We start from the raw sequence: 27,276 nt of genomic DNA on the forward strand, positions 1-27,276 counted from the left end.
TCGAGGCTACAAATGCGTAGGAGGAAACCTCGTAGGCCGAGTACAAACCCAAACCACCAAAATGAATAAATAAGGAAGCCAAGGGCCACTAAATGTCTCCAAAGAAGGGGCCTCCACATACCATCATATCCTCAATAGACCTGCACAATCCTTTGTCAAAGAATAACGTTGCCTCTTCTATGTGTACCGGTTAGCATGTCCTTAAACCAAAGAAAAGTTTTGCAATGCCCATATATGATCAAAGCAAAAGGAGCTCACTCTGCGGGTCACATAGTTGTGGGAGAAGGCCCATCAAATCAACAACATTGACCGCTCTCTTCATTGCCAGCCCGCTAATAAACCTCGCGTCTCTGCTAACAGCCCCCCCAAGGAGCTTCACCCCCAAAGAAGGTCTCCCTATATCCGTTGGGAATAAATCATCACGAAGCTTCCTACCATCACACGAGGGCAAAAAAATCTTCGTTTTCTTGATGTTCAACTCAAGACCCAAACCTGGACCATGCAATCGAATTATGTTCAACACTCTAACCACCTCCTCTGAATCCCCAATGACAGTCCCATCATCTAGATACCAAGCATCTGATGGGTTTTAGCCATAAGAACTTTCCTATGTGAGCATGCAAAACCCTAATGCTTGGATCTAGACTTTCTAATTAAACATGCTTTGAATCCAAGACTTCTAATGACTATTTAAGAATAAGAACAATGATAAACCAAATCTAGAATCATACCTTTGAATTCCTTGTTGATCTTATTGTCTTGGAGCTTCTAGAGTCACAATTGTCACTCCTCTAATGGCTTACAAACACCAATAGCAATAAAGATGATTTAGGAGAGAGGAGAGGGGAGGAAATCGGCCAGGGTTTCTATGCTTTAGATGAAGTGCCGATTTCCCTTGCCCATGGGGTCTATTTATACTTGTAGACTCCTTAAGGGTTACAACCTAAACCCTAATTGGATAATCTTTTCTTAAGGCTATCCAAATCCTTTCCATAGATAAGTCATTGGACGATTTTGGAGCTATCCTAGCTTCTAGAATCCGTCCACTATATATCTATAAGGATTTATAGTCTAAAGCTTAACTATCAAACAATTGACAGTTTATACCCCTTTATTTAATTAATCTCTTTAAGTCACCAAATTAATTCCAATTAATTCTATGACTTATATTAATCAAATAACAATATATTATTCTTTATATTATTCTCATAATATACTAATAATATTTACTCTCTCTTAATAAATCATCATATCAAGTTGCTATGGTGAAGGTAACCCAAAAGGACCATGCACAACCGGGTCAAATATTTGTCTAATATAGTTGCAGCCTTAGACACTATTCCAACAACATCAAGGTTGTAGAACTCGCTACTCGGTACCTGTTCGGCCGACTACCGAGTAGCGAGTAATCGGGAGTACTCGGATTTGGAAATTTGAGTAGAAATTTTTTTACAGAAATTATATATGTCAAAATCATAAGATAAAATCATAAATTGATTGAAATATATAACAAAATTGGATACATGTGAATACACAAAAAATGAAAAACACATAATGGTCTCACTTCGTGAATAATTACTGAAAATTTAAGATATATATGTAGTAATAATCACATGTGTGTGTGTTAAATAATAAATCATTAATTATATTATACATATTAATCACCGAGTTGACCGAATTTCACAACACTACTCAATTCATAAGGGGACGATCGGGGAGTACTCGTGTAACGTCTGTGTTTCTGGGCTTGTCATTTTTAGCAATGTAATAGTCTAGGTTAACCTTTGTAACCCATTTGAAATAATAACAATGTATTGTTTGCGAATTATGTGTTTTATACTTATCTGCTTAATTATGCGATTTGATTTAATCAAAAATAAAATAAGCGTAAAAATGAAATGTTATATAAACCCGATATCGATGCACTAAGATGTAGTGGTTGAGACGAGGTTTCCGAAAATATAAAGAATGTTGAAATCCGAGTTATGACTTGTCGAAGTTTCGCGACAAAACCGGTGTGACACAGCGTGACGTAAATAGTGAATTTACGAAGGAGTGATATTTAGCCTTAGTGATCAACACGAAAGACGTAGATAATGTTGAATCGAGAGCATGCATAAAAAGAACGCCTTAATCTGACTTCGTATGAGGAAGTTATGATTTTTCAAAGTTTCAACTTAGCAGTAGACAGTCCAAAAGTCCGAATTAAGATCGAGCGAGTTTTAGCCGAAACTATCTAAATGAGAATCGAAGATCTCATTGATAGTAGTGCATTGGTGAAAAGACAGATGAAAACGGACGTCGGATGAAGAAGTTATGAATTTCTAACGAAGTTTTTCTGACCCGGCCTACTAAAAATAAATAATAAAAATAAAGTCAAAATTAGCTGACGGAGTCTAAATGAAAGTTGTAGAGTATGGTCTGACCTACGCGTGGATATAAAGAACGTAAAAAACGGAGCCCGTATGCGAAAGTTACGCAATTTAGAAGTTTGACGAGTCAAATTACGCCGAGCGTAATTTGAGTACGCCCTGCGTACTCGGATGAGTGCAAGTTGCCTGACCAATACTCGAGTGCCACCAAATGACGCATGCAGTGACGTCAAAGTACGCCCAGCGTAATCCCAGACCCAACAGCCTATAAATAGAAACCGAGATCAGCCATTTTCCTTGCCATTTTTCTTTCTTTCTCTCTAGTTTTTGCCTTGGTTTGCATGCCAATTATATCCCGAAGGCCCTATATCATTCCCGAGTCCCGAAGCAAGTTCCGAAGTCCCGAAGATCCCGAGAAGCATTATTTCCGAGCCGAAGCTCTGCCCGCGAGGAGCCCGGTTTTTGTAAAGATCTACCGAAGAATACTACTTCTACAAGTCGTAGTGTTGTTCGATCATCTTCAGATCAAGTGAGTGTGTAGTCACTTTCTTCTAACGCATAATTATGAAGTATTTTATGTGAAATACGTGTTGTGTGTATATTTTGTTGTTATATGTGTGAATATATATTCACTTTCTTCTATCTCATAAATATGATTTATTCTCTATGAAATACGTGTTATGTGTATCTGTCTCATCTGTTGTTTGGAATATTTTTTGAATGAGAATGCTATACAGGTTTTAAACTATGTATTAAAATATATATTTTTATCTACTAATATGTTGGGTAGAACATGGGTAGATAGTTGATGTGTGATAAACAGATGAGAGGCCTCGATGTTGTTGTTGTTGATCTAGTTATTCAGCAGAGTATGGATAACGACTACAGACTCTTTCTAGACAGTCATGTGGAACGCTAGCAGGATCATAACTTGTAGGTGTTGTGAACGATGTGTTCACCGGTGTACTCTATCCCCCACATGGTTGTCTTTAGGACACTTATTGTTAAGGAAGCCCCTCTATAGTAATGTCCGTCCTGATGAAAATCCTAGATTAGGTCCCTTGAGATAAATGTTGTTTTAGGGACGTAAAGTGAGGATAACGGGAATGGGTAATCGGGTTATTGTTGGTTGGTAAAAAAAATAAATATAATTATTTATTGCGGGTTGAAAACCCTATATGCTCACCAGGCTCCCAAGCCTGACCCACTCAGTTTATTTGTATTACAGGAAGCGACGCAAGGGCATAAGATGGATGAATCATCAAGTTGTTTTGTTTACAAGTCTGTATATGTATATATTTGTTGAATGACTTGTAATGTTATCGTTTATGCTTGATGGTCTGTATCGGAACATGACCTCCCGATTTTTGATTATGAAATGAAATTATATTTCTTTATGAAATGTTTTGATAAAAATCTATTTTATCATGTTTTGTCTTTGGGAACAAATTTCGCAACTCTTTTAAATCAAAAAAATTTACTCTGAAAATGTTTAAAAAACATAAATGAAACCGGTCTTTTCTGGCCGAGATTTTGGGGATGTCACAACTCGGGATTATGTAATTCGTCTCGGCAGGGGGGGGGGGGGGGAGTAGCGAGTACTCGGAGGAGTAATCAGCCAACTGGGCGAGTTTTACAACACTGCCAAGCATGGAGAAGGAGCTTACAATTGTCTCTAATCTTGTGCACAAGCGGGTGCAAAACGAGGGCAAAAAGAAGAGGGCCCAAGGGGTCACCTTGCTGCACCCCAGTGGCAGACCATATATGTTGGTCTCCGATATAAAGTCTCGCTGCTTGCCCATACAAGAAATTCACCCACAAAGAAATGGAAGGGCGCATCTTCTTAACTTGTGGAGCAATGCTGATCGATCCATCAGGTTAAAGGCATTCGAAAAATCCACAGTCAGCATTACAAGAGATCCATCGACATGGTGTTCACTCAACATCCTATTGGCACTGTGTAACACAACCTCAACACCGCCAGATACACCAACCCCGAACTGAAAATCATTAAGGTACTTGGTCATTTCTTTACCCACACCTTTCATGGCAACCTTGGAAACCAGACGTCTCCATATAGTGCCTACTGCAATCGGATGGATCCCATTGTCAGGTTTAAGTAGAGGCATGAGAGGAGCGGATGCAACAAACTCTGCTAAACTGGTTGGACATCTTCCCGCTAACCATAAATTAACAACTGAAGTGATAGCATGTATGAGATCTATGGAAATAGCAGACCATTCTCCACAAAGGGCGTCTAGTAAATGTTGAGCCCTCAAGCCATCTCTCCCACAAGAAGTTCCTTTAGGGAAGGATTTGATGCAACCAAATACAATCAAAGTCTGCTACAAGGGGAGGTTCAATAAGACTAAATTTGGTTTTGTTTTTTTTTTTTTTTTAATGAAATTTAATTCCTTCAAATTCCTGAAAGATTAGTGTGACACAGTAAAACAAATACATGACATGATTGAAGTGGTTCTTTATGTAAACCCAAGATGGGACGACAAATCATAAAAATAAAACAAACCAGCCAACATAAATTCATAAATAATAAAAGATTTCAACACATTATTTATCTACTATGGTTTGATGATTTCCTAATTCAAGTTTCATGTGGATTAAAGAAAAGAAACCATTAGAACACATGATTCCAACAATAAAGATATATCAACAAAATTAATATTCCTCCAAAATATATATATATATATATATATATATATATATATATATATATATATATATATTGCACATCCACTGAAGTGCTGCATCAAGTGATTGAACGACTGCAGAAAGAATGAGGATTGCAGAAACGAGATGTACACCAACAATTCCAATTTGGGCCAAAGAGATTGATTGTGTTAGCACTTAAAACCTTGTATTATTATTTACACTCCATAGTCCATAGTCCATAGTAGTAGTACATACCAACACTCACACTCTAACAATTACTATAATTTAACTATCCAAATGAAAATTTGATTTAAGTGTTTATAAAAGGAGAGTGAGTTACAAGGCTGAATCGCATTTACGCAGAGTTGTTAAGTCTAGCAAGTGACGCATAGTGGGTCTACCATGTGGACAATTCCATGGAGATTTTAGATCCATCAAACGCTCAACTATCTACATAACATACATACACAGTAGAAACAAAATTTAGAGATTTAAAAAGAAGCAGCGAATGCCAAAAAAGAAAAAAAGGAAAGTATCGGTACCTTTTTCATCTCGTTTCTTCCAAGTGGATCTCCAATCATAACAGAAGATCTACAGGCACGTGATGCTAGCATTGCACGCACTCTTGGGGGGCAAACGGAGTCACACGTGTCCATCTTATATGCACCCATCATTGAGCATTCTCCTTGACTATCCGCCAGGATAGATATCAGTTCCTTAACATCTGGAAAATCATATCATCATTCATATTATCATATAAGGGAATAATTGATTAGTTGAAGAAGAGATGAATCAGAAAGTAACCTGCAACACCAAAAGTTATGTTCTTACTGAAGGGGACGGCTTTCATTTTATAACGCTGCCCAGGAGGAGCATCCAAATCCTCCTCCAACGAAAACCCGTTTTTCCTATATACATATTTGATTATTCAACAACACAAACTCAGCCAAACCAACAAAACATTCCTCCTCATGATAACTGTCTAGACACCAGAAGACTTTACCTGATGGTATCCATGTGCATTGAAACGATCACTTCTTCTTCAGGACTCAACTCCATTGCCACCGGCCTTTTAACATTATCCAATTCCAACCAGAAACACATATGTCATGTCAATTTTATATCTACAAACCAAATCATAAAGACATAAGCTCCTCACCTCAGCAACGGTTGTTGGTTCAAGATGGTCAACCGTGACAAACGCTCATAATTGTATTTCTCATCTGCAGCATGCTGTGATTCATAACAAACAAAAACACCATCACATCCACATCTACAGCACATAACATAATATTTTTAGTATAAGATTTGCTATTATTATATTATGAGGTAGTAAACACCTGATCCACGATAAACAGCTCTTCATCCAACTTGCCAATGATAAATCCAAGATTGAACTGCCCAATCACCTACACAAACAAACACAAATACCATGATGCATGGATACAAATCAATAAACACAATCAAAAATAGCACTTGAGCAACCTTCATGCGCCCAAAATCTTGTTTTTTGAACAGCTTTTCAAACTCATTTGTTGCTGCAGATAAAGCCTGTGCCTTGGCCTCCTCTTTTACCACTTGAGAAAGCTTTAATGTTGCAGCAGCATAGCATCTACAACAACAAACAGAGACTCATAAACTACAACTTTGTGCCTCTGCAAAATAATTAATTTTTTACCCTTTAGCCTTATTCCGTTTTCCAGGTGTATTTTTGCTAGCCTGCAATGCCCAAAGCTTTTGATGCCTCCTCTTCTTTAACTCCTCAAAACTAAACTGCATGGTGTAACACTTCTTTGAAGGAGAAGAAGCCACTGCTTCATCTGAACAAATATCTATTACTTCCAGTCCATGTCCATCATCTGAACCTGAACCTGGCTGAGAACAACGTAATGGACTAGAAATATCTACTACCTGGATAGTGGATAGGAAGCAAGATATTATTATAACTTTACTTATAAATAACAAAGTTGAAAAATTCAATCGTACAGATTTCAAATTGACACTACCTCTTCAACTTGTCCCGAGTTTTTCATGACTTTGATAGGAGAGACATCTAATTCATCATGCTGCTCATCCATCATCAGAGTATGATTATCAGAAAGCTTTGCAAATGTACAACACAAACAGAGAGTATTATTATAAGATTAAAAGTCAACCCAAAATAACAAAGATAGGAATTTGAAATTGACAATACCTCTTCAACTTGTCCAGAGTTCTTCATGACTTTAATAGGAGAGACATCTAATTCATCATGCTGATCATCCATCATCAGAGTATGATTATCAGAAGGCTTTGTAAATGTAGAACACAAATGAAGGTTTTGATCAACTGATTGATGAAGGTTAGGCCCATTTCTAAGAACAGGGACTTCAGATAAACTATTGCTGCTGATGCTTTCATGCTTCCTTTTGTTTACAGATACAAATGTTGTAAGCAGGGACTGAACAGCACCTGCAGAACGAGGCGGATCTGTTCCTATCTGCATTGTTGAGTTGTATGATGTTGCCTGCGAATTATTTCTAGTGTTGTTACTTATAGCTGTATGCTTCCTACTATAGCTATAGCTCCCAGAAAAGGTGTCAGCTTTCTTCATACCATGAAATTTAAGTGTAAAGTCTGTCTTTGATAAACTATAATCATCCACATTTATCGGATTAACAGCAGGTGAGGATCTCAATGTCTCTTTACCTTCATCCATATCAGTGTCAACTTCTACATGTTGCTTCTCACTGTATGCTTCTTGTTTGCTATCAGGCGATGCTTGCTTTAATGAAAACTGTGAAAAAGACTTATCATGAGGAGAACACAGCTTTGAGTTGTTTCCTCCCTGAGTGAGCTCCTCAGGTCCCTGTACCGAAAAGCTAGCAAGATGTGGGGAATAGATCTCTAACAAAGCTTCTTTTAAGGACTTCAAAAGGGAGCCTTCATCAGAGAAAAAAACTTTTCTTTTGTCTGGGGTCACATTGACATCGTACACCTTGGTTGGAACAATAAAATTCATGATTGCGATTGGATATTGCTTTGAGTTTGCAGATCTATACAATTCGTTCAGAAGCTTGGTGACTTTTGGCATGTCAACAGGTCGACCATTTATAAAAAAATACTGTCTGTCACCTATATTTCGTCCACTGCCATTGCCCGACTTAGAAAGAAACCCATCCACCTTGCAGGAATCTGATATAACTAGACTCATAGGTTCTAAGCAGTTGAAAGTGCTCATGCCAAACACTGTAATGATGTTATCTTTGAGTGAACCGCTTCCCTGTGTTTTAAGTACTACAGAGGTTTTGTTTGCTCCAGTTGTATTTGTACAAACCATCCGAACACCTTTTGCAGTAAGAGCATATGCCTGGATTGATAACAGCAACTATTATGAAATGTAACATGCATACAATCTATGAGCAAGTTAAAAAAAATGTTCCAAATGGAGCTACATGGTGTTTAAAGCAAAACATACATATATACATAAAACTCATAAGAATACAGATAACATCAATAAAGCTGCAAACAAGGATTTAACAAGAATAGCTCACATTCAATAGTGAAATCAACTTTCCATACTCCTTCCGAATGTTGCGGTGAAACTCTTTGCTTCGCACTGGCAGGTTGGAGAACAGCTTTTTCACAGTAACAGTGGTACCAACTTGGCGTGCCGTCTTTTTCTCATCGGTAAGCAAACCAGAACGGCCAAATGTCAAATGCGTCGCAACTTGCTCGCTTTTCGTTCTTGTTTCGACTGTTAAATCTCCCAAGTAACACAGAGCACTGAGAGCTTCCCCTCTAAAGCCGAAAGTCGTCACCGATTGAAGATCAGAAAAATCCGCTAATTTCGACGTATGATGCTTAAGCGCTAGAACCTACCACAAATATTAAAAGCTCAAACCACATCGAGAAACTTCACGTTCGAAATAATCAATAAGGCTAATCAGACAAGTACCTTGAAATTGTCTGGCGAAATGCCACAGCCATTATCAATGACCTGAAACGATTCTTCGCCGTATTCCTTTAGGGCAATCTCAATGCTAGTGGAGCCGGCGTCCAAGCTGTTCTCGACCAATTCCTTAACGGCGGAGGGGAGGTCCAAAATCACTTGGCCTGCGCAGATTTTGTGGATGGCACTCTTGTTTATAGGTTTAATCGATGGAGATGCCATGACCGATGAAGCTGCTCCATCGCCTTCCATTGAAACAACTGTACGGTCAATTGTAGATAATCACATCTTAAACCGACCATGCCCTAATCAAACGATCATGTTACACGGACTACAGTCGAACTCGAAAGAGTTCAGTAATAGAAGAATTTTTGATGGATGTGAGTCATCGATTTGAGGAACCCTAGTTATTGTGATGTTTTGCCGCCAAACGGAAAGATGGATGTATTAGGGAAGAGATTTAAAATCGAAAATCGGAACGGACTATGCTAAACAGGTTTTCGTTTTTGGGTTTTAATAATATCCTTATCACTATTTTGGCATCGGTTTATCAGGTCCGAATAAAAGAACCATAACCGGGTTTATGCCAAGAAAGACCTGATATTTATAGTTTTTTTTTTTTTATGGTAGGTTGTGTCCATCTAGTAGCCATTGGATATCTGGTATATGTACAAAAAAAAACTACAGAAAATGATTTATAAGGGTAAGAATGTTTCAAAAATATTCAAAAAAGACCATTGCAGTTTTAGTTGTTCAAAAAATATCATCCAAGCAAAAGTGTTGTCTAAAAAACACTAAGAAAGTATACCCTCTTTTCAAATGTTACCTATGGTAACCGGCAAGTGTAGGTTACCTTTCTTATTCGACTGTTTAAAAAAACAAAAAGAAAAAGGGAAATGACATGGAGTATGCGATCGTTTAACTTAGTCATATGTGGGATTTTACCCAATTTCTCGTCAACAACAGGAAGAGAGGGAAGTCGATTCCTCTAGGGTTCGATCGATCAAATATCCTTCAAGAAAATTTGAAGTCAATCCCTTGATACATATGGTTATGTTCATTTTCACGTAAGTTATACTCTTTGAAATCGACCTTTTTTTTTGCTTCAAACACTAGCTTCGATACCCCAACCCCTCTAAATCAGACGAATGTTGGATTTATAATGGAGGTTTCTGGAGTCATCGTTGATTGATAAAAATCAGACCATCGCTTATTCTCATTGGTAACAGACCCTAAACCCTAAATCAGGGATAACAAACCCTAAATCAATCCTCATAGTTTTGAACTTCGTTGAACGTTCTTGAAAATGTATTGTTTTAATTAGTCATATGTTCAACCTTTATTTCTCTTATGTGATTATGTGACTTGTTAATCATTAACATTGGCTTTTGTAGTGCTTAAACTTTCAAGTAGTTGACCTTTTTTATCCAAGAAAAATCTTAGAAGGAGGGATAGATGATGAAGTTGATGATGAGGTCCACCACTTTCCTATTCATGATCCCAACCATAAATGGGACACAATGGCACTTGTATTAGGCATGAGATTCTCTGATAGATATGAACTCAAGCAAATGTTAACAATTTGTGCCGTCTTTAAAGGTTATGCATTGTGGTATGAAAAAAAATGACTCAACTAGATTGTTAGCGAGGTGTTGTAAAAATAAATAATGGAAGGCAGGTTGCCCTTTTAGACTATGGGCTACTCCAATGAGTAGTGAAAATTCATTCCAGATCAAACCGAATACAAAAGTACAGTTAGAAACAGAGCGAATACGAAAGTACAGTTATAAACAGAGCGAACACGAAAGTAAATCTAGGAATAAAACGAATACTAATAAAATACGAATACGAATACGAATACGAATACGAAAGTACGCCTTTGGATACATTCGAGTGTTGGACAACTAGGATATTAGAATATCTAACTAATACAACAAGTATGATAAATACTAGGGCACAACATAATAAACGAATAACCAACTCACACATAGGAAAATAAGGGTTTTTCCTTGGATAACATAACAACTCGTAATCGAATTGTGTAACGAATGATAACTAAACTGTTTTTATAAGAAAATATGAGATTTTCTTAGATAATAACTTTTCAGAAAACCAAAGGAAATCTGTTTTTTTACAGAAACTAAACCGCTTATGAACTCACCAACTTTATGCTGATTTTCAAACTGCTTGTATTCTCAGGTCCACATTAGACAGGTACACCGCGATCTTTTGGAGAAGACGGAGTACGTAGAAGACACGTCTTTACTTTTGTTCATATGATATATATATATATATATATATATATATATATATATATATATATATATGTATAACACATGTAACTCTTTGTTTTCAGACAATGTAAATGAATCTATGTAATGTAAAGTTTTGTGTTTACTATGCTTACTATGTACATTGGTTGCGATATTCATGACGTCCTCCGCCCCGGAACGTTTCCGCCTTTGGTTTCAGGGTGTGACATAATTATCCCATAAGGATTTCTAAACATCCCTTATAACTAGAGGAGCCCCATGAACGAATTTAAATGGTTAAAACCCTAGAAATTTCGTTATCCTCTCAACCACTCTCAAAACCTCGAAAACTCTTTCACTGTGACGTCACAATTCTTTGGTGATGTCGTGATTTATGATTAGAAACCTAATTGTTTAGGTTTAGGGTTCCATGGTTTTGGGGTTGGTCACTGGTTGCTTATATGCTTCTTGGGTGCGATTACGAAAAATGAGTTCTACTTTGAACTCTTAGCAATCCACTCTATCAAGAAGATTTCAAGTGACTATAAAAGTTTGATTTGCGATATTTTTATGGTTGTATTTTGTTGCATTATATCTAGTTGGACTTGGTACTTGCTCCTTGTATGCCACTAATTGTGGCTTGTGTATTTTTTCTTTTTATTAATATATCTTATTGGTCGGTTCCAAAAATAAAAAAAAATCTAGTTGGAGTTGGATCCATTTTTTGGTTTACAAAGTTAATTTGTTTATTGCTTCTACCGTGCGTCTTAGTGGCTTTTGTAAGATCCCTCCTAACCCAACATTACCCCTTTGGAGCTTATATATTTACATATCTTAAATCTTAAATGTACTTGTGATGTATATGAGATCCACTAATATGTTAATATTATATTTTATCTACTAATATAATATATATTTAATGTGACCTCAAACAATCAATCAATTAAAAAAAAACAAAAATCACAAATCATCCTTCCATATTACTTTCCAATATACAAATACCGACTTTTGTAAAAAAATGACTTGAAATATGCCCTAAACCCTGTACCTCCCTTCAGAATTTGATTTGATCGGCGTAAGTGGGTTCCAGCACAGCTTTAAATACAAAAGACGTTTCCCTCTTCACTATTCTACCGGGCACGTTGCAAGAGGGCGAAGGAGAAATCTTGAGATCATTGCTGTGCTTTTCTTTTCTACTGTAAGTATCTGGTCTGTGTCTGGTCTATATTGTAACAATCGATTATCGGTTTCCTTAAACCCGCTAATCAGATCGAGAATTGATGAAATTATAATTTAGTAGATCTAGGGTTCACAGGGTGTAGTATGTTTTATGCATAATTTAAGCCGTTGACTAAACGAGCATCTCTATTTTGTTGTGATTGCAGGTTTCTTTACATTCTGTTTCGTTCCGAACCCTAGAAAATGGTACTTACGGCAAATTTTGAATCAAATTTCGCTGCTTTTTAGTTTTATGGCATGGTTCTCTATATATGTGCATTCATTGATTGTTGTTGTTAATTTTTGTATCAGCTTCCTCTATCTCTACTAAAGACGGCACAAGGCCACCCTATGGTACGATCTTTTCCCTCATCTAGCGATATCCTTATGTTTTAATTATCGGTCTTGCAGATATATGATTATGGTTTTCCATCTATGAGAGAAGTAGAGCTCAAATCGTTTTGAATTATTTGTCCATCTTTAAAGAAGTATCATCATACATGGTGGAGCCTGGAGTTAGTTAGATGTTTGTTACCTTAAGCTTGATAGTTATGTTTTGTTACTTGTGGATTATGACAGTTGGTAGAACTGAAAAACGGGGAGACATACAATGGACATTTGGTGAACTGCGACACTTGGATGAACATCCATCTGCGTGAAGTTATATGTACCTCAAAGGTATGACGAGTTTGTTATTTTTAGAGTGTTGGAGTTTTGGTAATGATTGTTTGTGTACTGTGTAGGACGGAGATAGGTTTTGGAGAATGCCTGAATGCTACATTCGTGGTAATACAATCAAGTATCTTAGAGTTCCAGATGAGGTAAGCTATCTTTGTTTCTAACACATACATCTCTGTCTTTGTTTTTATATGTACATGGTAATGATTAACATAATAACAGGTTATTGATAAGGTTCAAGAAGACAGGAATCGTTCAGGTATAGTTGATTTGTGGTTTGGTTTGTTTGAAATGTGTATATAGATATAGATATATATGGAATATGGATTTTGGGGTTTTCAGATAGGAGACCACCTGGAGTGGGGCGTGGGAGAGGAAGAGGAGGAGGTCATGGTCATGGCCCAGATGATGCAAGTGGTAGAGGAGGACGTGGCGGCAGGGGTGGTGGCAGGACTGGTGGGCCCGCCAGAGGTACCTACTTGTTTCTTTCTTTGTAATAATGACTATGATTGATTCTGATTCCATTCCTGCATTGGGAGTGTTTTTTCTTCTCCTGATGATGGCGACAATGATGATTTTGACAGGTGGAGGCCGTGGACGGTAGTAGCAAAGAGAGAGAGAGAGAGAGAGAGTATGTGTATTATTGGTGTTTTGCTGCTTTGGCCACTTTTAAAAGGCATACTATCTATTACATCATCTGCCCTTTATTTTTGTTTCTATCAACATCCTATAGATAGCACTTTGCAGCAGCATGGTCTCTTCTTAGTTGAATTATGTTTAAATTCAGAAAACAAAATTGATTGCTACTTGTATCTGCTTGGATCAGAAGAGGTTAACATGATGAATGTAGTAAGATAGAGAAATTTAATCACAATGACTTTTACTACTTAATTTAATCACCACTAACTTCATGGAATGCATATGGTGGGGTATTGGTTTGACTATTTATAGACCCACAACATTGGTCTCACAAGAACATGCTAAATATGGCTAATCAATCACATATAACATTACGTTTTTTTTAAAGCTATGATTGGTGGACTATTAGAAAGGCTAGTTGTTAGTGTTAACCGTGCTAATTGAAAATAAGCTAGTTGTTAAAAGAGTATTTTGTTCACATATATAAAATGACACAAATGTCAAAAGATTTGAGTTGTATATATTTTTTTTAATAATTACTAGAAGGTATATTTTAGAGAATTTGATAATAGCTTAGTAATGTTGAAACGTTAGTCCATATCATAAATTAGGTTATAGACTACTTTTTGATTTTTCAAATGTTGCAACCTAAAAGCTTTGAAAAATAAGGTAGTTGTTGCGCAATAAAGTTGACGGATTAACTGAAAAGTTAGTTGTTAGCTAATTAAAAAGATGGTAAAACTAGTTGAATAAAGTTAGTTGTTAAATGATAAAAAAAAATGTTAAAACTGATAATAAACTAGTTAAACTATATAAAATAACCTAAAAAAAACTGGTAGATGATTGAATGTTTTATATTAATAATGAGTATATTTGGTAGGATTTTTAGAGATTTCAATAATTTAGTCAGAATTGTTTATAGAACTACAAGGTTTTTTTTTCTTTAATTTTAATTTAATTTAATTATTTATTATTTTTAAGTATGATATATTTTGGTTTGTCAAATATAATATCCTAAAAAACTCGAAACTAAGCTACATGTAGTAGCGTTTAAAAAATAGCCTAAATTCAAAGGAAATACTTTATCATATCTTCTACATAACTTTAAAAAATCCAAAACACAGATTGATCAACAAAAGCTCAAAAAACAAAAAAAGAAAAAAATTGGAGGCCTATTGACAGCATGGTGAGAACTAGGGAGTGGCCATATTATCAAAAGATCGTGTTTTTCCCCCCGAGGCTAAGAAGTAAAATAACAAATCACAAATACACAATGCAATTTCAATATCTGAAAATAAAATATGATGTGTTACACCGTGATTTAAAGTGGTTCGGGCCCCTTTTTCTTTAATGGTACAAACAAAAACTTGATACACGTGAAGTTGTTCTTTCACATTCACTCAAGTTGACAACCAAATATAAAAAAGCAAATGGTTGTTGAAAAGCAATCATTTATAAATATGCAACATTTAAGGTCGCTCAAATGATTCATAAACGAATGAGCGCAAAATATCCAAATTTGAATGATATATTACAAAGCCCATCAAAATATACAATGTCAATTTGCTTATCTATTTATAATAAATTGAATGTCATAATCACTTAATATACGCTCGTATGTACAAAATTGATTGATTTGTCAATTATCAAACCAACACCAAGTGGCTTGGTACTCTAAGAGAAGTTACCGAATCCTACATGTTTAAATCTTGGTGTAAATTGTTGATAAGAAAAAATGGACAAACATAATTTTTGAAAACTAGTATTTCATGATATGAGTTAATCTTAGTTTATAATTTGAAATGCTGTGCAGTTGTATGACGTAATTTGATACATAACTTCCATTTTTGGTGCATTTGAGTTGCATAGATATTTGCTTGTTTTATTCGAGTTTAGATATGTTATGATGATGTTGAATATATTATAAATATATATATATATATATATATATATATATATATATATATATATATATATATATATATATATATATATATATATATATATATATATATATATATGTTTGTTACAATTTGTGATCTCTGTTTGAATCAACTTCCTTTTGGTGGGTCTGAAAGCAATTCAAGTTGCAGGCAAATGAACATTGCAATTTTGTCACAAACCAAAAGGCAAAACAAAGAAGGAAGCATAAACAACATAATTTGCAGAGTTTAAAAAGTTAAAACACATCCTGTTCCTGTTCCTCTTCCTCTTCTGCCAAAACCATTCTACTTAAAGGGCTGGGACCAAGCATTCTCCTTCTTTTAACATTTCTCCTTCTTATGACTTCCATTTCATTTCGCCTCCTGACTTGCATCATCGCCTCTTCTTCCACCACAAATCTCCTCATCAACACATCGTCTGTCAAAGATTTTCCTCTAAATATCCTTCTTCCTTCTGTGCTCATTCTTGGCCGATCTTGTACTACACAATTTGGAAATGGTTTTGATCTTGGGTACGTGTTGCTTCTTCTAGGTGCCACTGCCACCTCAGCTTGGAAGACCTCCGTGTAGGAAGATATAGGCACACACAGGCAGACTCTCGTGAATGAAGTGGCAACTTTCAAAGAAGTCGACTTTCTAAGCTTTTGTCTGTTTGGGGTATTTTGATTATTATTGTTTCTTGTAGCCGTTGAAAGATTTTTCCTTAAAGTCGGGTTTGGGTTGGGCGGTTGAATCTTGGTTGATTTTGGATAAGTGACTTTCCAGAGACTCGCGATCTCCATTGCTCTTTGATACCAAGGCTTCCTGTTTGTTTGTTGCACCATTTGTGAATGAAATCAAAAGGAGATTCATTTCCATAGTATATATATATATATATATATATATATATATATATATATATATATATATATATATATATATATATTCACGACAGCGGAGCTGTTTTTGAGTTTAATGGGCTTTAGAGTTGGAATAACAAAAATGGCTGTGTCAAAAGTTAAAATTCTTGAGAAAAATACAGCCCCAAATGGGACCGGGTGCTGGAGAAAAGTATTCTGTTGACCACGCCACATGTATGCAGAATTCAAATAATATGTGGAATGATTTTGAAATTCTTTTGCTAGTCACAGGTGATGCTTGATTTGAAACATTGTGATATCAAATTTGCATATGCGATGAGTGATGTCTTTCCATCATGGAAGAGCATAAACCAGAATTCAACATAACATTCTTGCTGGAATGAAAGTTTTTATTTTTTGTGTTTCCAGAAAAGAAATTGGAGTTTGGTGAGGATGAAAGTTACCTGGTAGTTGCAGATTTGTTCTTGGGATCCTGCATGAACAGATGAGCAATGATGTGCATGAAGATGGTGGTGGAGAGGAGTGGAGAGGAGATATGAAGGAAGGGAGTTCATGTAGATGACAAATGATGAAGCTTTTTGGTTTTCTGATATGATGATGGAGATTGGTTGTCAAATGGACCTCTTTTCTTTATTGATATCTCATACCCCATATCCCCACCCCTTTTGCTTTCCCAGTGGCAGGCATGATTCCGACTGTGAGAGAGAGTTCAAAATTCAAAGGCAAAGTTGGATTTCTTGCTTTTCAGTGAAATTACATAAAACCCCCAACTAGCTTCTACCTTTTCCAATTTCTTGTATATTCATCGCATTCTTATATTACATTTTAGATCTGAATTAAATGACTTTTAGATCACACAAACTTGACCTGGCAATTTGGTATACGATTGGCACTGCACGAACACCATATGCATTTTTTGTGTATGGGTTTTGCAAATCCGTGTTAATTTCAAATCTATGTTTCGTGTCTTACATACATGGGTAACACACAAATTTACCCGTCTTAAACACCTATAAGACACTAATAGTTTAGTGAAATATGGCATACTTTATGATTTTAGCTTGTTATATATATATATATATATATATATATATATATATATATATATATATATATATATATATATATATATATATATATATATATAACTCGATACTTTCTGTAATATACCAATTGTGTTTTCGTGTAAACCGATAAAAATGTGTTGTATTTGTGTCGTGTCACGTGTCACAAATGATTTACGTGTTATGTGCATGTTTTATATCTAGACACATTTTATAATTTATGTCGTGCAAATTCGTGTCTGACACGAGTATATGACACAAATACATGAATTTGCCAGGTCTAACATGTAATTTCTGAACAAATTCTTAGCCTGCATTCTAGCATTCATATCTATCAAGTGTATGCCTTGAGAACTTTGGGGCAATTCTTGGATCAAATGTGGATAGGTGTGAAATGTAGTATGAGCATATACTACCGAAAGCATAAGATACACTCTTGGATAAGGGATAATCACAAAGGTATAAAGAAGCTCGTAGATGGGTTAATAGTGTGGGATAACACAGTTTAATGTTTGTAACCTTTTTCCAGCTATATATGTACTATGGTGATGACTAGGCAGTGAGTGAACGGTTTAGGTTTGGGCCTGAGTGGGCAATGTGTGTCAGGTGCAGGTGATACGAGCATGCATGATTTAATTGTTTCTACGGTCTTGGGGGGCTATGCTCAAGTTTATTCCAAAGGTGATCGGTAGGATCCAGGAGGAGTTGATACCCTTGATTGATGAAAGAATTATAGCCACAACAAGGGCTAGTCAATCGATAGTTCAGATCGTTACATATCGAGACTTTTCTGTTTGTCATCTTCTCGTGTTTGAGGGAGGGAAGGACCCGATCATGAGTATGAGGTGGATTGCTAATGTGGAGAATGCCTTTACACTTGCTTTTTCTTGGAGGAGGTAAGAGTACAGTTCGTTGTGAACCTTCTGCATGATGCTATGAAGGATTGGTGGGATGGAATCGTCCAGTTCGTTGAAGAGGCCATGATGCTGGGAGTGTTTACGACTTGATTTAGAGAGCATTTGTGTCCCCGATGAAGATCAAGTGAAAGACACAGGAGTTTGTACATGTCTCAAGGTGCCAGAATGTGACATCCCCAATTTCACGACCATAAAAGACCGATTTGTTTATGATTATTTAATCAGAGTATGCTTTTAAAAAGATTTACTTTGCGGAATTTGTCCCAAAAATATGATAATAGTATCATCAAGACATTTCCAAGAAATGCATTTTATTCATAAAACTCAGGATGTCACCGTCAATACAAGAAACATAAGCATAAACGAAGACTTACACCATCTCTTTATACTAATAGTCTATATCTCCTTTGAATTTATCGACAAACACTTATATCATCATATATAATTACCTGTGATATAATAAACTAAGTGGGTCAGGTTGGAAAACCTGGTGAGTACATAGGATTTTCAACTCACAATAATATAATTTATCTCTTTATATAATTCATACCAAACAGTTAACCCGATTACCTATTCCTGTTACTCCCCCCTCTCTCTCTCTCTCTCCCTCCCTCTTTCTCTCTCTCCCCCCTCTCTCTCTCAAGGGTTCTACCTTAAGGATTACGTGTTGGTAAGGTGACCAAGGAAAATAGAGTACTCAAATGAATCCACAATCCATACTCTCACTTTGTGTGATTTCATTAACACCTACATATTGCAAGTATGTTAGTGTTCCACTAGACTGTCTAGAATACTCCGTGGTCGCCATTAATACTCTGCTTGATGACTGATCTTTGTTGGGCATGGTCTCTTTAACCTAACTCTAGCATGGTCTCTCACCACTATTCTATCTCTAGTATGGTTTCTCACTATTATCTCTTTTCTCTTATGGTCTCTAACTATTATCTCATTTCTCTTATCTCTTTCTACCCATCCTACTGTAATGTCCCAAATTTCAAAGGCAAAATTTTCATTTTTATTTATTAAGAATATAAGTCTTACAAAACATTGCAATTTATTATTATATAAAAGAGTATCTTAATGGAAGTCTATAAAACTTTATTGATGCTTCGATGCTGATACAGTCATACATGATCCTTTCCACGGTCAGATGAACAACCTGTAAAGCAGTTATTCAGTAACTGTAAGCCGATGCTTAGTGAATTCCCTCAAAATATTCCATACCACAACATATAAACAACACATACATATAATGGCCTTAAACATATAGTTGGTCCGCCCTATCTTTTCCTACAACATATAGATGGACTGCACCTTGGCCTTTAGCATAAAGCTAGTCCGCCCGAGTCTATTGGCCTTCAGCTCAAGGTTGGATCGCCATCAACTCCATATATAATAACATACACATATAACAAAATTCCACATAACATGCAACTAATTCACCTAGCCTAATTGCCTAAATGCACACTACATGGTAGCTATATCCTAACATACAGAGGATACATACTGGAGTATACAATATAGTGAGAAGAACTCACCTTTACAGGTTTTCATAGGATTAACAGTCAACCAGACAGTTTGGCTGGCGACCAACACTTTAACGAGGATTAACCTATATTACTATAGTATATTAGTTTAATGGGAATACGTAATGTAGGTTAGACCTAACCCTAATCCCAATGAATATCGATAGTTCTATCAAATAAGGATCGGCCAGGCTGGACAGTTGGGAGGCAGGATCATTTCGGCATATAGTTTTTCTGAAATCCAACAACCAAGACAATGTGACCATTCTAGACACTGTTAGTCTATATATTATTAGCCCGCTTGTTTATGGGCCCTTTTGTCTTTAGCCCATTAGGGTTTCTGTCTAGCTAGTATTTATATATGCTTTATTCTTTGTAGTCATTATGTTTTTCTTTGAGAACCCTTGTAATTTCTATTTATCATAATCATATGCTAATGTTATCATGGTATCTGAGCAGAGGTTCGATATGTTGTTAGAAGTCTTTGTAGCAGTCATCTGTGGTGCGGATCGAACTTTTTTAGGGTTACTGTTGCATGTCGTACTCATTTATTGTCGCTGGTATTCGTTGTTGATGTTTTGATTCGCTGTTGTTGTTGATTCATTGTTGCTGTTGTTGGTTCGTTGTTGCTGTTGACTCGTAATTGCTGTTGTTGGTTCATTATTCGATTGATTGCTTCCGCTGGTTTGTTACTCCTTTCATTCTCAGATTGTTATACTGTCATTGTGGTTATTTATTCACTATCAACATGACTGGAAATGATGATTCCCTTCAGTCAATAAGTACTCGTTTGGATGGAAAGAATTATACGTATTGGAGTTACGTTATGAAGAACTTCCTTCATGGGAAGAATATGTAGGGCTATGTCACTGGGACTATAGCCAAACCCTCAGTGCCTCAAACTGAGAATTTTGATCTGTTGCTTGATGCTTGGGAGACTGATAATTCCAAGGTCATTACTTGGATTAATAACTCTGTTACTCAGTCTAGTGGTATGCAGTTGGCTAAATATGACACAACAAAAGAAGTTTGGAATCACTTGGAGATACTGTATACTCATTCCAATTTTGCTAAACAATATCAGTTAGAATATGATATTCGTGCTCTTCAACAGAATGCCCAAAGTATTCAAGATTTCTATGCCATTATGTCTGATCTGTGGGACCAATTGGCTCTTACTGAATCTAAAGAGTTAAAAGATTTTGAGCCTTACATTGCTAGGAGGGAAGAACAACGCTTGGTCCAGTTCTTGATGGCCTTGAGTTCTGATTTTGAAGGCCTTCGTGGAACCATTCTTCATTGCTCTCCTCTTCCCTCAGTGTATTCTGTTGTCCATGAGTTAATTGCAAAAGAGGCTCGTATCAAGTCTCATGCGGATAAAGGGTTTAAAGCAACCTCTGTTCCTACTCCCTCTCCTGATGTGCTTGTTGTTTCCTCCAACTAGTCTCGACAAACGTCAAGGGTTGCTTATGATGAGTGTGCATTCTGCAAACATAAAAATCATTGGAAAGCTCAGTGTCCATTGTTAGTCACCAAGGGTAAATTTGGTCAACCTCAGTTAGGGCAACAAAATAGGTCTGGTCAACAGAAGTTTCAGCCACATTCCTCTGGTACTCCTCCATGGACCCCTCGTCCTGCACAGTTTGCTGCTGCTACTGCTACTGCTGTACCACCAGTTGACAAAATATCCATTGGACACATGCCACCATCTGCATTGGATCCCAAGGTGTTTGAGAGCTTCAGACATTATTTGTCTTCTAATCCCACTGTCGTGTCTGCATCTATGTCTCATTCTGGTCCTTCTTCATCTGGTACATTAGTTATTCCCTCATCTTTGTAGATTTTAGATTATGGTGCAACCCATCATATGACCCCTCATTTGTTATCATTTACTTCTTTGTCACAAGTGTCGTCTATTTTTGTTAAGTTTGCTAGCGACACATTTGTGCTAGTTAAGGGTGTTGGCGCTGTCTCTGTTTCTCATATCACTCTTCCTGATGTTTATTACATTCCCAAACTTACTTTGAATCTTGCCTCAGTCAGTCAGTTATGTAAGTCTGGTAACTGGGTGTTCTTTTCTGATTATGTCTGTGTTATACAGGATCAACACACCCAGAAGGTGATTGGGATCGGCCGTAGGGTGGGGGAACTATATGTCTTGGAGGTCCTCAAAGTATCTGCTGCTGCTGCTGCTTCCAGCATTGATTTATCTTCTTTTTGTTTGAGTCCTTTGTCGTCTGAGTTTTATATTTGACATTCTCGTTTGGGACATGTGTCTGTATCACGTTTGAATTTTTTAGCATATAGTGGTGTTTTGGGTCATTTAAACTCTTGTGATATTTCTGATTGTAGTGGTTGCAAACTGGCAAAATTCTCTACTTTACCCTTCAATAAAAGTATGTCTTGTTCTACTGCTCATTTTGACATTATTCATTCTGATGTATGGGGTCCTGCACCAGTATCCACAAAGGGTGGGTCAACCTATTATGTATCTTTTATAGATGATTATACTCGATATACATGGGTTTATCTTATGAAACGCATATATGATTTCTTTGATATTTACAACAATTTTAGAGCTCCTGTTAAAACTCAAAATTCGGTTGTGATTAAGTGCTTCAGGTGTGACTTAGGGGGTGAATATACCTCTAATGATTTCACTCAGTTACTTGCTTCTGATGGCACCATACACCAGTCTTCGTGTACTGACACACCTCAACAAAACGGTGTGGCAGAACGAAAACATCGTCATATTGTTGAGACTGCCCGCTCATTGCTCCTGTCTGTGTAAGTCCCTAGTGCCTTTGGGGAGAAGTAGTCCTAACTGCTATGTATGTGATTAATCGTATCCCTACTTCATTGAATTAAGGAATATCTCCTTTTGAGAAGTTATATGGTCATCTACCAGACTACTCTTCCTTACGAGTTTTTGGATGTACTTGTTTTGTTCTTTGTCCTCATGTTGAAAGGAACAAGCTGGGGCCGAAATATGCTATTTGTGTATTTTTGGGGTATGGTATTGGCTAGAAAGGATACCGTTGCTATGATCCTGTGAGTCAGAAGTTATATGTTTCCCGACACGTTACTTTTTGGAACATATTCCTTTATACTCGATTCCTGCTATAGCCCACAATGTAACGAAGTCCGATCTTCTGCGTATTGATCCTTTTAATGAAGATATAGAGGCTCGAGATTCATCTATACCACATAATCCCTCAGCTCATGACACACCCACTTCTTCATAGGGTGCCTCGACTCCACCTGTTCCTAAGCCTGATCCTCTGATTAGTGAAGTTGAGGATCCACCTCCACCACCACCCCTCAGGAGATCTTCTCTTCCTGTCAAGTCCACCAAGCTACCAGGTTTTTCTTACTCTACATATTACGGACTGTTTGCTTCTTTTATAGCAAGTATCCATCATCTGTCTGAACCTGAATCATATAGAGAAGTTGTTACAGATCCTCTTTGGCAGAATGCTATGGCTGAAGAACTCACTGCTCTCCATCAGACTCATACATGGGATTTGTTTTCTCCTCCTCCTGGGAAACATACGATAGGTTGTCGTTGGGTGTACAATATAAAAACAAAAGCTGATGGTTCTGTTGAACGATACAAGGCTAGACTTGTAGCAAAAGGGTATTCCCAATAGTATGGATTTGACTACGAGGAGACATTTTCCCTTGTTGCAAAGATGACGACAGTTCATACTATGATTGCAGTTACATCCATCCGACAGTGAAAGATATTTCAAATGGATGTCAATAATGCCTTTTTGAATGGTGACCTTCATGAAGAGGTTTATATGACCCCTCCTCCAGGAATTCAACACCGACTGGGTGAGGGTTTTCGGCTTCGCAAAGCTTTGTATGGGTTCAAGCAAGCTCCTCGTGCTTGGTTTGGAAATTCTCCACATTGATTACTTCTCTTGGATTTGTATAGAGTAATCACGATTCTGCTCTGTTTGTTAGATGCTCGAGTGCAGGACGGATTCTTCTGTCCTTATATGTGGATGACATGATTATTACAGGTGATGACCATGGAGGTATTGAGTCTTTGAAGCATGATCTAGCTCATCGATTTGCTATGAAGGATTTGGGCTTGCTGCGTTATTTCTTGGGTATTGAGGTTGCTCAGTCTAAGAAAGGGTACCTTTTTTCCCAAACTAAATATATATATCTGACTTGTTTACATGGGCGGGCCTCTCTGACAATCGGACTGTTGATACTCCTCTTGAAACCAATGCTCGATATTCTCCTACTAATGGTGTTCCTTTGTCCGATCCGAATCTTTATCGCACTGTGGTGGGAAGTTTGGTTTATCTCACAGTTACTCGTCCATATATTGCTCATGCTGTTCATGTTGTCAGTCAATTTGTTACTGCTCCTACCTCTGTTCATTGGGGAGCTGTTCTTCGCATTCTGAGATATCTTCGTGGCACTCAATTTCAGACTCTCTTGTTTCCCTCGACGTCTTCTCTTGAGTTACGTTCCTATAGTGATGTTGATTGGGATGGTGATCGTCATGATCATAAGTCCATTACTGGATTTTGTGTATTTCTTGGAGAGTCTCTCATTTCATGGAAGAGCAAGAAACAGGCCAGATGTTGTCTCTAGATCTTCCACGGAGGTTGAATATCGTGCTATGACTGTAACTACATGTGAGATTATCTGGTTACGGTGGCTGCTTGCGGATATGGGAGTTTACGTTTGTTCATCTACTCCCTTGCATTGTGATAATAAAAATGCGATACAAATTGCAAAGAATTCTGTTATTCATGAGCGGACGAAGCACATTGATATTGATTGTCATTTTACCAGTCATCACCTGAAACTTGGGACCATTTCGCTTCCATTTGTTTCATCAACCTTGAAGCTTGCGGATATTTTTACGAAGGCTTTATCGGCTTCTTGGTTTCGGTTCTTATGTGACAAACTTTCAATGCTAATTGCAGTGGCCTTGTGAATTTAAGGGGGGATGTTAGTCTATATATTATTAGCCCTCTTGTTTATGGGCCCTTTTGTCTTTAGCCCATTAGGGTTTCTGTCTAGCTAGTATTTATATCTGCTTTATTCTTTGTAGTCTTTATGCTTTTTTTTGAGAACCCTTGTAATTTCTCTTTATCATAATCATATGACAATGTTATCAGACGCATCTCCCGTAAGTAGATCAATCAATATTATAACTGGAATTACTGATAAATCCATATATATATATATATATATATATATATATATATATATGTATATATATATATATATATATATATATAGGCTTAGGTTATTTTGTTTTTACTTTTTACTAACTATTGTGTGCCAGAATGCACAAATCTGGACCACCGGATGGAATAGAATTAAAGATCATGATCTGATGGTCTATGATATTTGAATAGGATAACGTGTACCATATAACCACACAAATTTCAGCATAAGGGCATTTTAGTCAATTAACCTATATTAAAAAAGGAAATTTTCGGATTTTTAGGGATAAGTAATTCCTTTATTTTTAAAAATCTGAATATTTTAAAATAATTCAAATTAAAAAATCCGATTTTATTCTGTCAGAATGACAGAATGCCAACCATAAACTTGTATCGGTTTCAGTTTTTATTCTGTCAGAATAACAGAATAAAACCATAAACTAGTAAATATAATTTCGATTTTATTCTGTCAAAATGACAGAATGCCAACCATAAACTAGTAAATACATTCTGAAAGAATACACAAAATCGATTCTTGAACTAATAATATACCAAATTATATTGTATGATTGTATTCATTGAATAATAACAATATTCTGAAAGAATAACAAGTGTAATTCTTAAAAAATAACAACATTCTTAAACAGTGGGTGTGATCATTCTTTGATTCATTATTCAAGCCTTTCCCATCAGGTCTTCAAGCCATTCTTCAAGCTATTTCTATCACAAATTCATTGCCAAATATTTTGTAGTGATACAATTGTAACAACTACACATTACACATGTAAATAATTAACTACTATTCTATCAGAATACAACAATAATATTCTTACAGAATAAACTATTCTTGCAAAATGGTTTTTGAATATTCTTAAAGAATTTGTATTATCAAGAATATACCCAACGAACAAAACATTTGAAATATAAATGCATGAAAAGATCATGTTAACACAAAAGGTGACTAAGAAAAAAAAACAATTAGAATATATAAACCATCTTCGGCTCACAAGTTTTTTGTTGTGAAAAAGGATGATCTATGAAAGCACCAGGATGAAGACTCCCTGTATGTATTCCAAATGCATTATATTCCTATTCACTTTCTCTTTACGTATAAAAAATCCTGTTACAAGAAAAAAAGAAACCAAATATCCAAACCACATGGAACACAGTAAGGGGACAATAAGTAGGAAGAAGACCCTCCAAGGGTAAAAAGGTCCAAATAGATAGTATCTATCCCACCAGGTGTAAAAAACCACCTTTGTTTGCACCTACAACTTGTGTAAATTATTGCAATAGAAAAGTAGTTCATGTGTTTGCATTCTAATATGAAAAAATTCCCAACTTAATTTTTTTCATGCAAATTCTGACTAAATGTCAGCTTAACCCTTTTCATCAAAGACTAATGACATGTACCACTACAATTAGATTAATTCTTAAACAGAGCAATTGACACATTCTTTTTTGAACAATATAACCAAATTCTTAAAGAATGGTGAACAATATGTTATGTACTCTTATAGATATAATATGTTTCTTTTTTTTAAAAATAAAAAAGAAGAGTTCATTGAGGCATTTCATCGAACGGTGTATGAGCATACAAAATATGCTAATTTAGTAAGAACAATAATTATCGTTGCTTTTTCTAACTTTGGAAATTCAGGGGGACTTTGCCCTACTTTGAATTCAAAGTTTTCCACTAGCAAATGGATTCAACTTACAGTATAAGAAAAATGGTTGCTTTTAAAGGATTTTTCAACACCATATTAAGTCATCGACAATTGCAACAAAAAAAATTCAGTTACGCATCATAACAAGAGAACAAAGACTAGATAGGGAGAAGAGAGACATTATAGTGGATTTAGAACCCCTATCATGTACTCTTCCATCAGGGTTAGGGGTAATCAGTGGTGGTCAGAATGAGAAGACCGAACTTGAAAATCGGCAAATTGGGGTTTTCGTCATTGACTAAGTCGACGGTGGGTTGTAAGGAGGACTCGACCTCGCCAGG

At 36.3% G+C, this 27,276-nt stretch overlaps 4 protein-coding genes across 6 annotated transcripts; 2 read left to right on the forward strand and 2 right to left on the reverse strand.

The window, feature by feature from the left end:
* Window positions 1–5,221: 5,221 nt before the first annotated feature.
* On the reverse strand, window positions 5,222–9,527 carry PMS1 (DNA mismatch repair protein). Of its 3 annotated transcripts, none has more exons than XM_079004117.1 (12): window positions 8,980–9,524; window positions 8,576–8,899; window positions 7,237–8,391; window positions 7,049–7,108; window positions 6,721–6,953; window positions 6,528–6,654; window positions 6,383–6,451; window positions 6,202–6,275; window positions 6,046–6,111; window positions 5,847–5,950; window positions 5,585–5,766; window positions 5,222–5,492 (listed from the first exon to the last, which is right to left on the reverse strand). In XM_079004117.1, the coding sequence occupies exons 1-12, from the start codon at window positions 9,223–9,225 to the stop codon at window positions 5,379–5,381; spliced, it is 2,754 nt and encodes a 917-aa protein (XP_078860243.1). In that variant the 5' UTR covers window positions 9,226–9,524; the 3' UTR covers window positions 5,222–5,378. The 3 variants fall into 3 exon arrangements, with proteins under 3 accessions (XP_078860243.1, XP_078860242.1, XP_078860244.1); XM_079004116.1 differs by having other exon boundaries at window positions 7,049–7,144; window positions 8,980–9,523; XM_079004118.1 differs by lacking the exons at window positions 5,222–5,492; window positions 5,585–5,766; window positions 5,847–5,950; window positions 6,046–6,111 and having other exon boundaries at window positions 6,202–6,315; window positions 7,049–7,144; window positions 8,980–9,527.
* Window positions 9,528–12,235: 2,708 nt separating this feature from the next.
* Window positions 12,236–13,995, forward strand: EMB1644 (Small nuclear ribonucleoprotein family protein). Its single transcript, XM_079004119.1, has 8 exons — window positions 12,236–12,423; window positions 12,611–12,650; window positions 12,756–12,797; window positions 13,023–13,121; window positions 13,187–13,264; window positions 13,344–13,380; window positions 13,464–13,592; window positions 13,706–13,995. The coding sequence occupies exons 2-8, from the start codon at window positions 12,648–12,650 to the stop codon at window positions 13,723–13,725; spliced, it is 408 nt and encodes a 135-aa protein (XP_078860245.1). The 5' UTR covers window positions 12,236–12,423; window positions 12,611–12,647; the 3' UTR covers window positions 13,726–13,995.
* Window positions 13,996–15,847: 1,852 nt separating this feature from the next.
* Window positions 15,848–17,246, reverse strand: LOC145055733 (Serine/Threonine-kinase). The gene is made up of 2 exons (XM_079004120.1): window positions 17,007–17,246; window positions 15,848–16,507 (listed from the first exon to the last, which is right to left on the reverse strand). Exons 1-2 carry the CDS (start codon window positions 17,063–17,065, stop codon window positions 15,940–15,942), a joined length of 627 nt encoding a protein of 208 aa, XP_078860246.1. The 5' UTR covers window positions 17,066–17,246; the 3' UTR covers window positions 15,848–15,939.
* Window positions 17,247–21,064: 3,818 nt separating this feature from the next.
* LOC145051183 (uncharacterized) lies at window positions 21,065–23,720 on the forward strand. Its single transcript, XM_078999303.1, has 7 exons — window positions 21,065–21,496; window positions 21,587–21,881; window positions 21,978–22,108; window positions 22,172–22,289; window positions 22,371–22,857; window positions 22,960–23,086; window positions 23,316–23,720. Exons 1-7 carry the CDS (start codon window positions 21,065–21,067, stop codon window positions 23,718–23,720), a joined length of 1,995 nt encoding a protein of 664 aa, XP_078855429.1.
* Window positions 23,721–27,276: the final 3,556 nt, after the last annotated feature.

The sequence above is a fragment of the Lactuca serriola genome, chromosome 5 (assembly GCF_051521515.1).
Source record: "Lactuca serriola cultivar US96UC23 chromosome 5, Lser_US96UC23_V15, whole genome shotgun sequence".
In the NCBI taxonomy this organism is placed as follows: domain Eukaryota; kingdom Viridiplantae; phylum Streptophyta; class Magnoliopsida; order Asterales; family Asteraceae; genus Lactuca; species Lactuca serriola.

Bases quoted from the DNA above. Each gene is read 5' to 3' on its own strand.
- PMS1 (XM_079004116.1), bottom strand. From the start codon at position 9,225: ATGGAAGGCGATGGAGCAGCTTCATCGGTCATGGCATCTCCATCGATT. The intron at 6,452-6,527 runs GTTGCTCAAGTG...TTGTTTGTGTAG, and splicing joins AAGATTTTGGGCGCATGAAG to GTGATTGGGCAGTTCAATCT. The intron at 5,951-6,045 runs GTAAAGTCTTCT...ATATGTATATAG, and splicing joins ATGCACATGGATACCATCAG to GAAAAACGGGTTTTCGTTGG.
- EMB1644 (XM_079004119.1), top strand. The intron at 13,381-13,463 runs GTATAGTTGATT...TGGGGTTTTCAG, and splicing joins AGAAGACAGGAATCGTTCAG to ATAGGAGACCACCTGGAGTG. The intron at 13,593-13,705 runs GTACCTACTTGT...TGATTTTGACAG, and splicing joins GACTGGTGGGCCCGCCAGAG to GTGGAGGCCGTGGACGGTAG.
- LOC145055733 (XM_079004120.1), bottom strand. From the start codon at position 17,065: ATGCACATCATTGCTCATCTGTTCATGCAGGATCCCAAGAACAAATCT. The intron at 16,508-17,006 runs GTAACTTTCATC...ACAAACAAACAG, and splicing joins AACAAATCTGCAACTACCAG to GAAGCCTTGGTATCAAAGAG.
- LOC145051183 (XM_078999303.1), top strand. From the start codon at position 21,065: ATGCAGTTGGCTAAATATGACACAACAAAAGAAGTTTGGAATCACTTG. The intron at 22,858-22,959 runs GTAAGTCCCTAG...CCTTTTGAGAAG, and splicing joins CGCTCATTGCTCCTGTCTGT to TTATATGGTCATCTACCAGA. The intron at 23,087-23,315 runs GTATTGGCTAGA...ACTTCTTCATAG, and splicing joins TTGTGTATTTTTGGGGTATG to GGTGCCTCGACTCCACCTGT.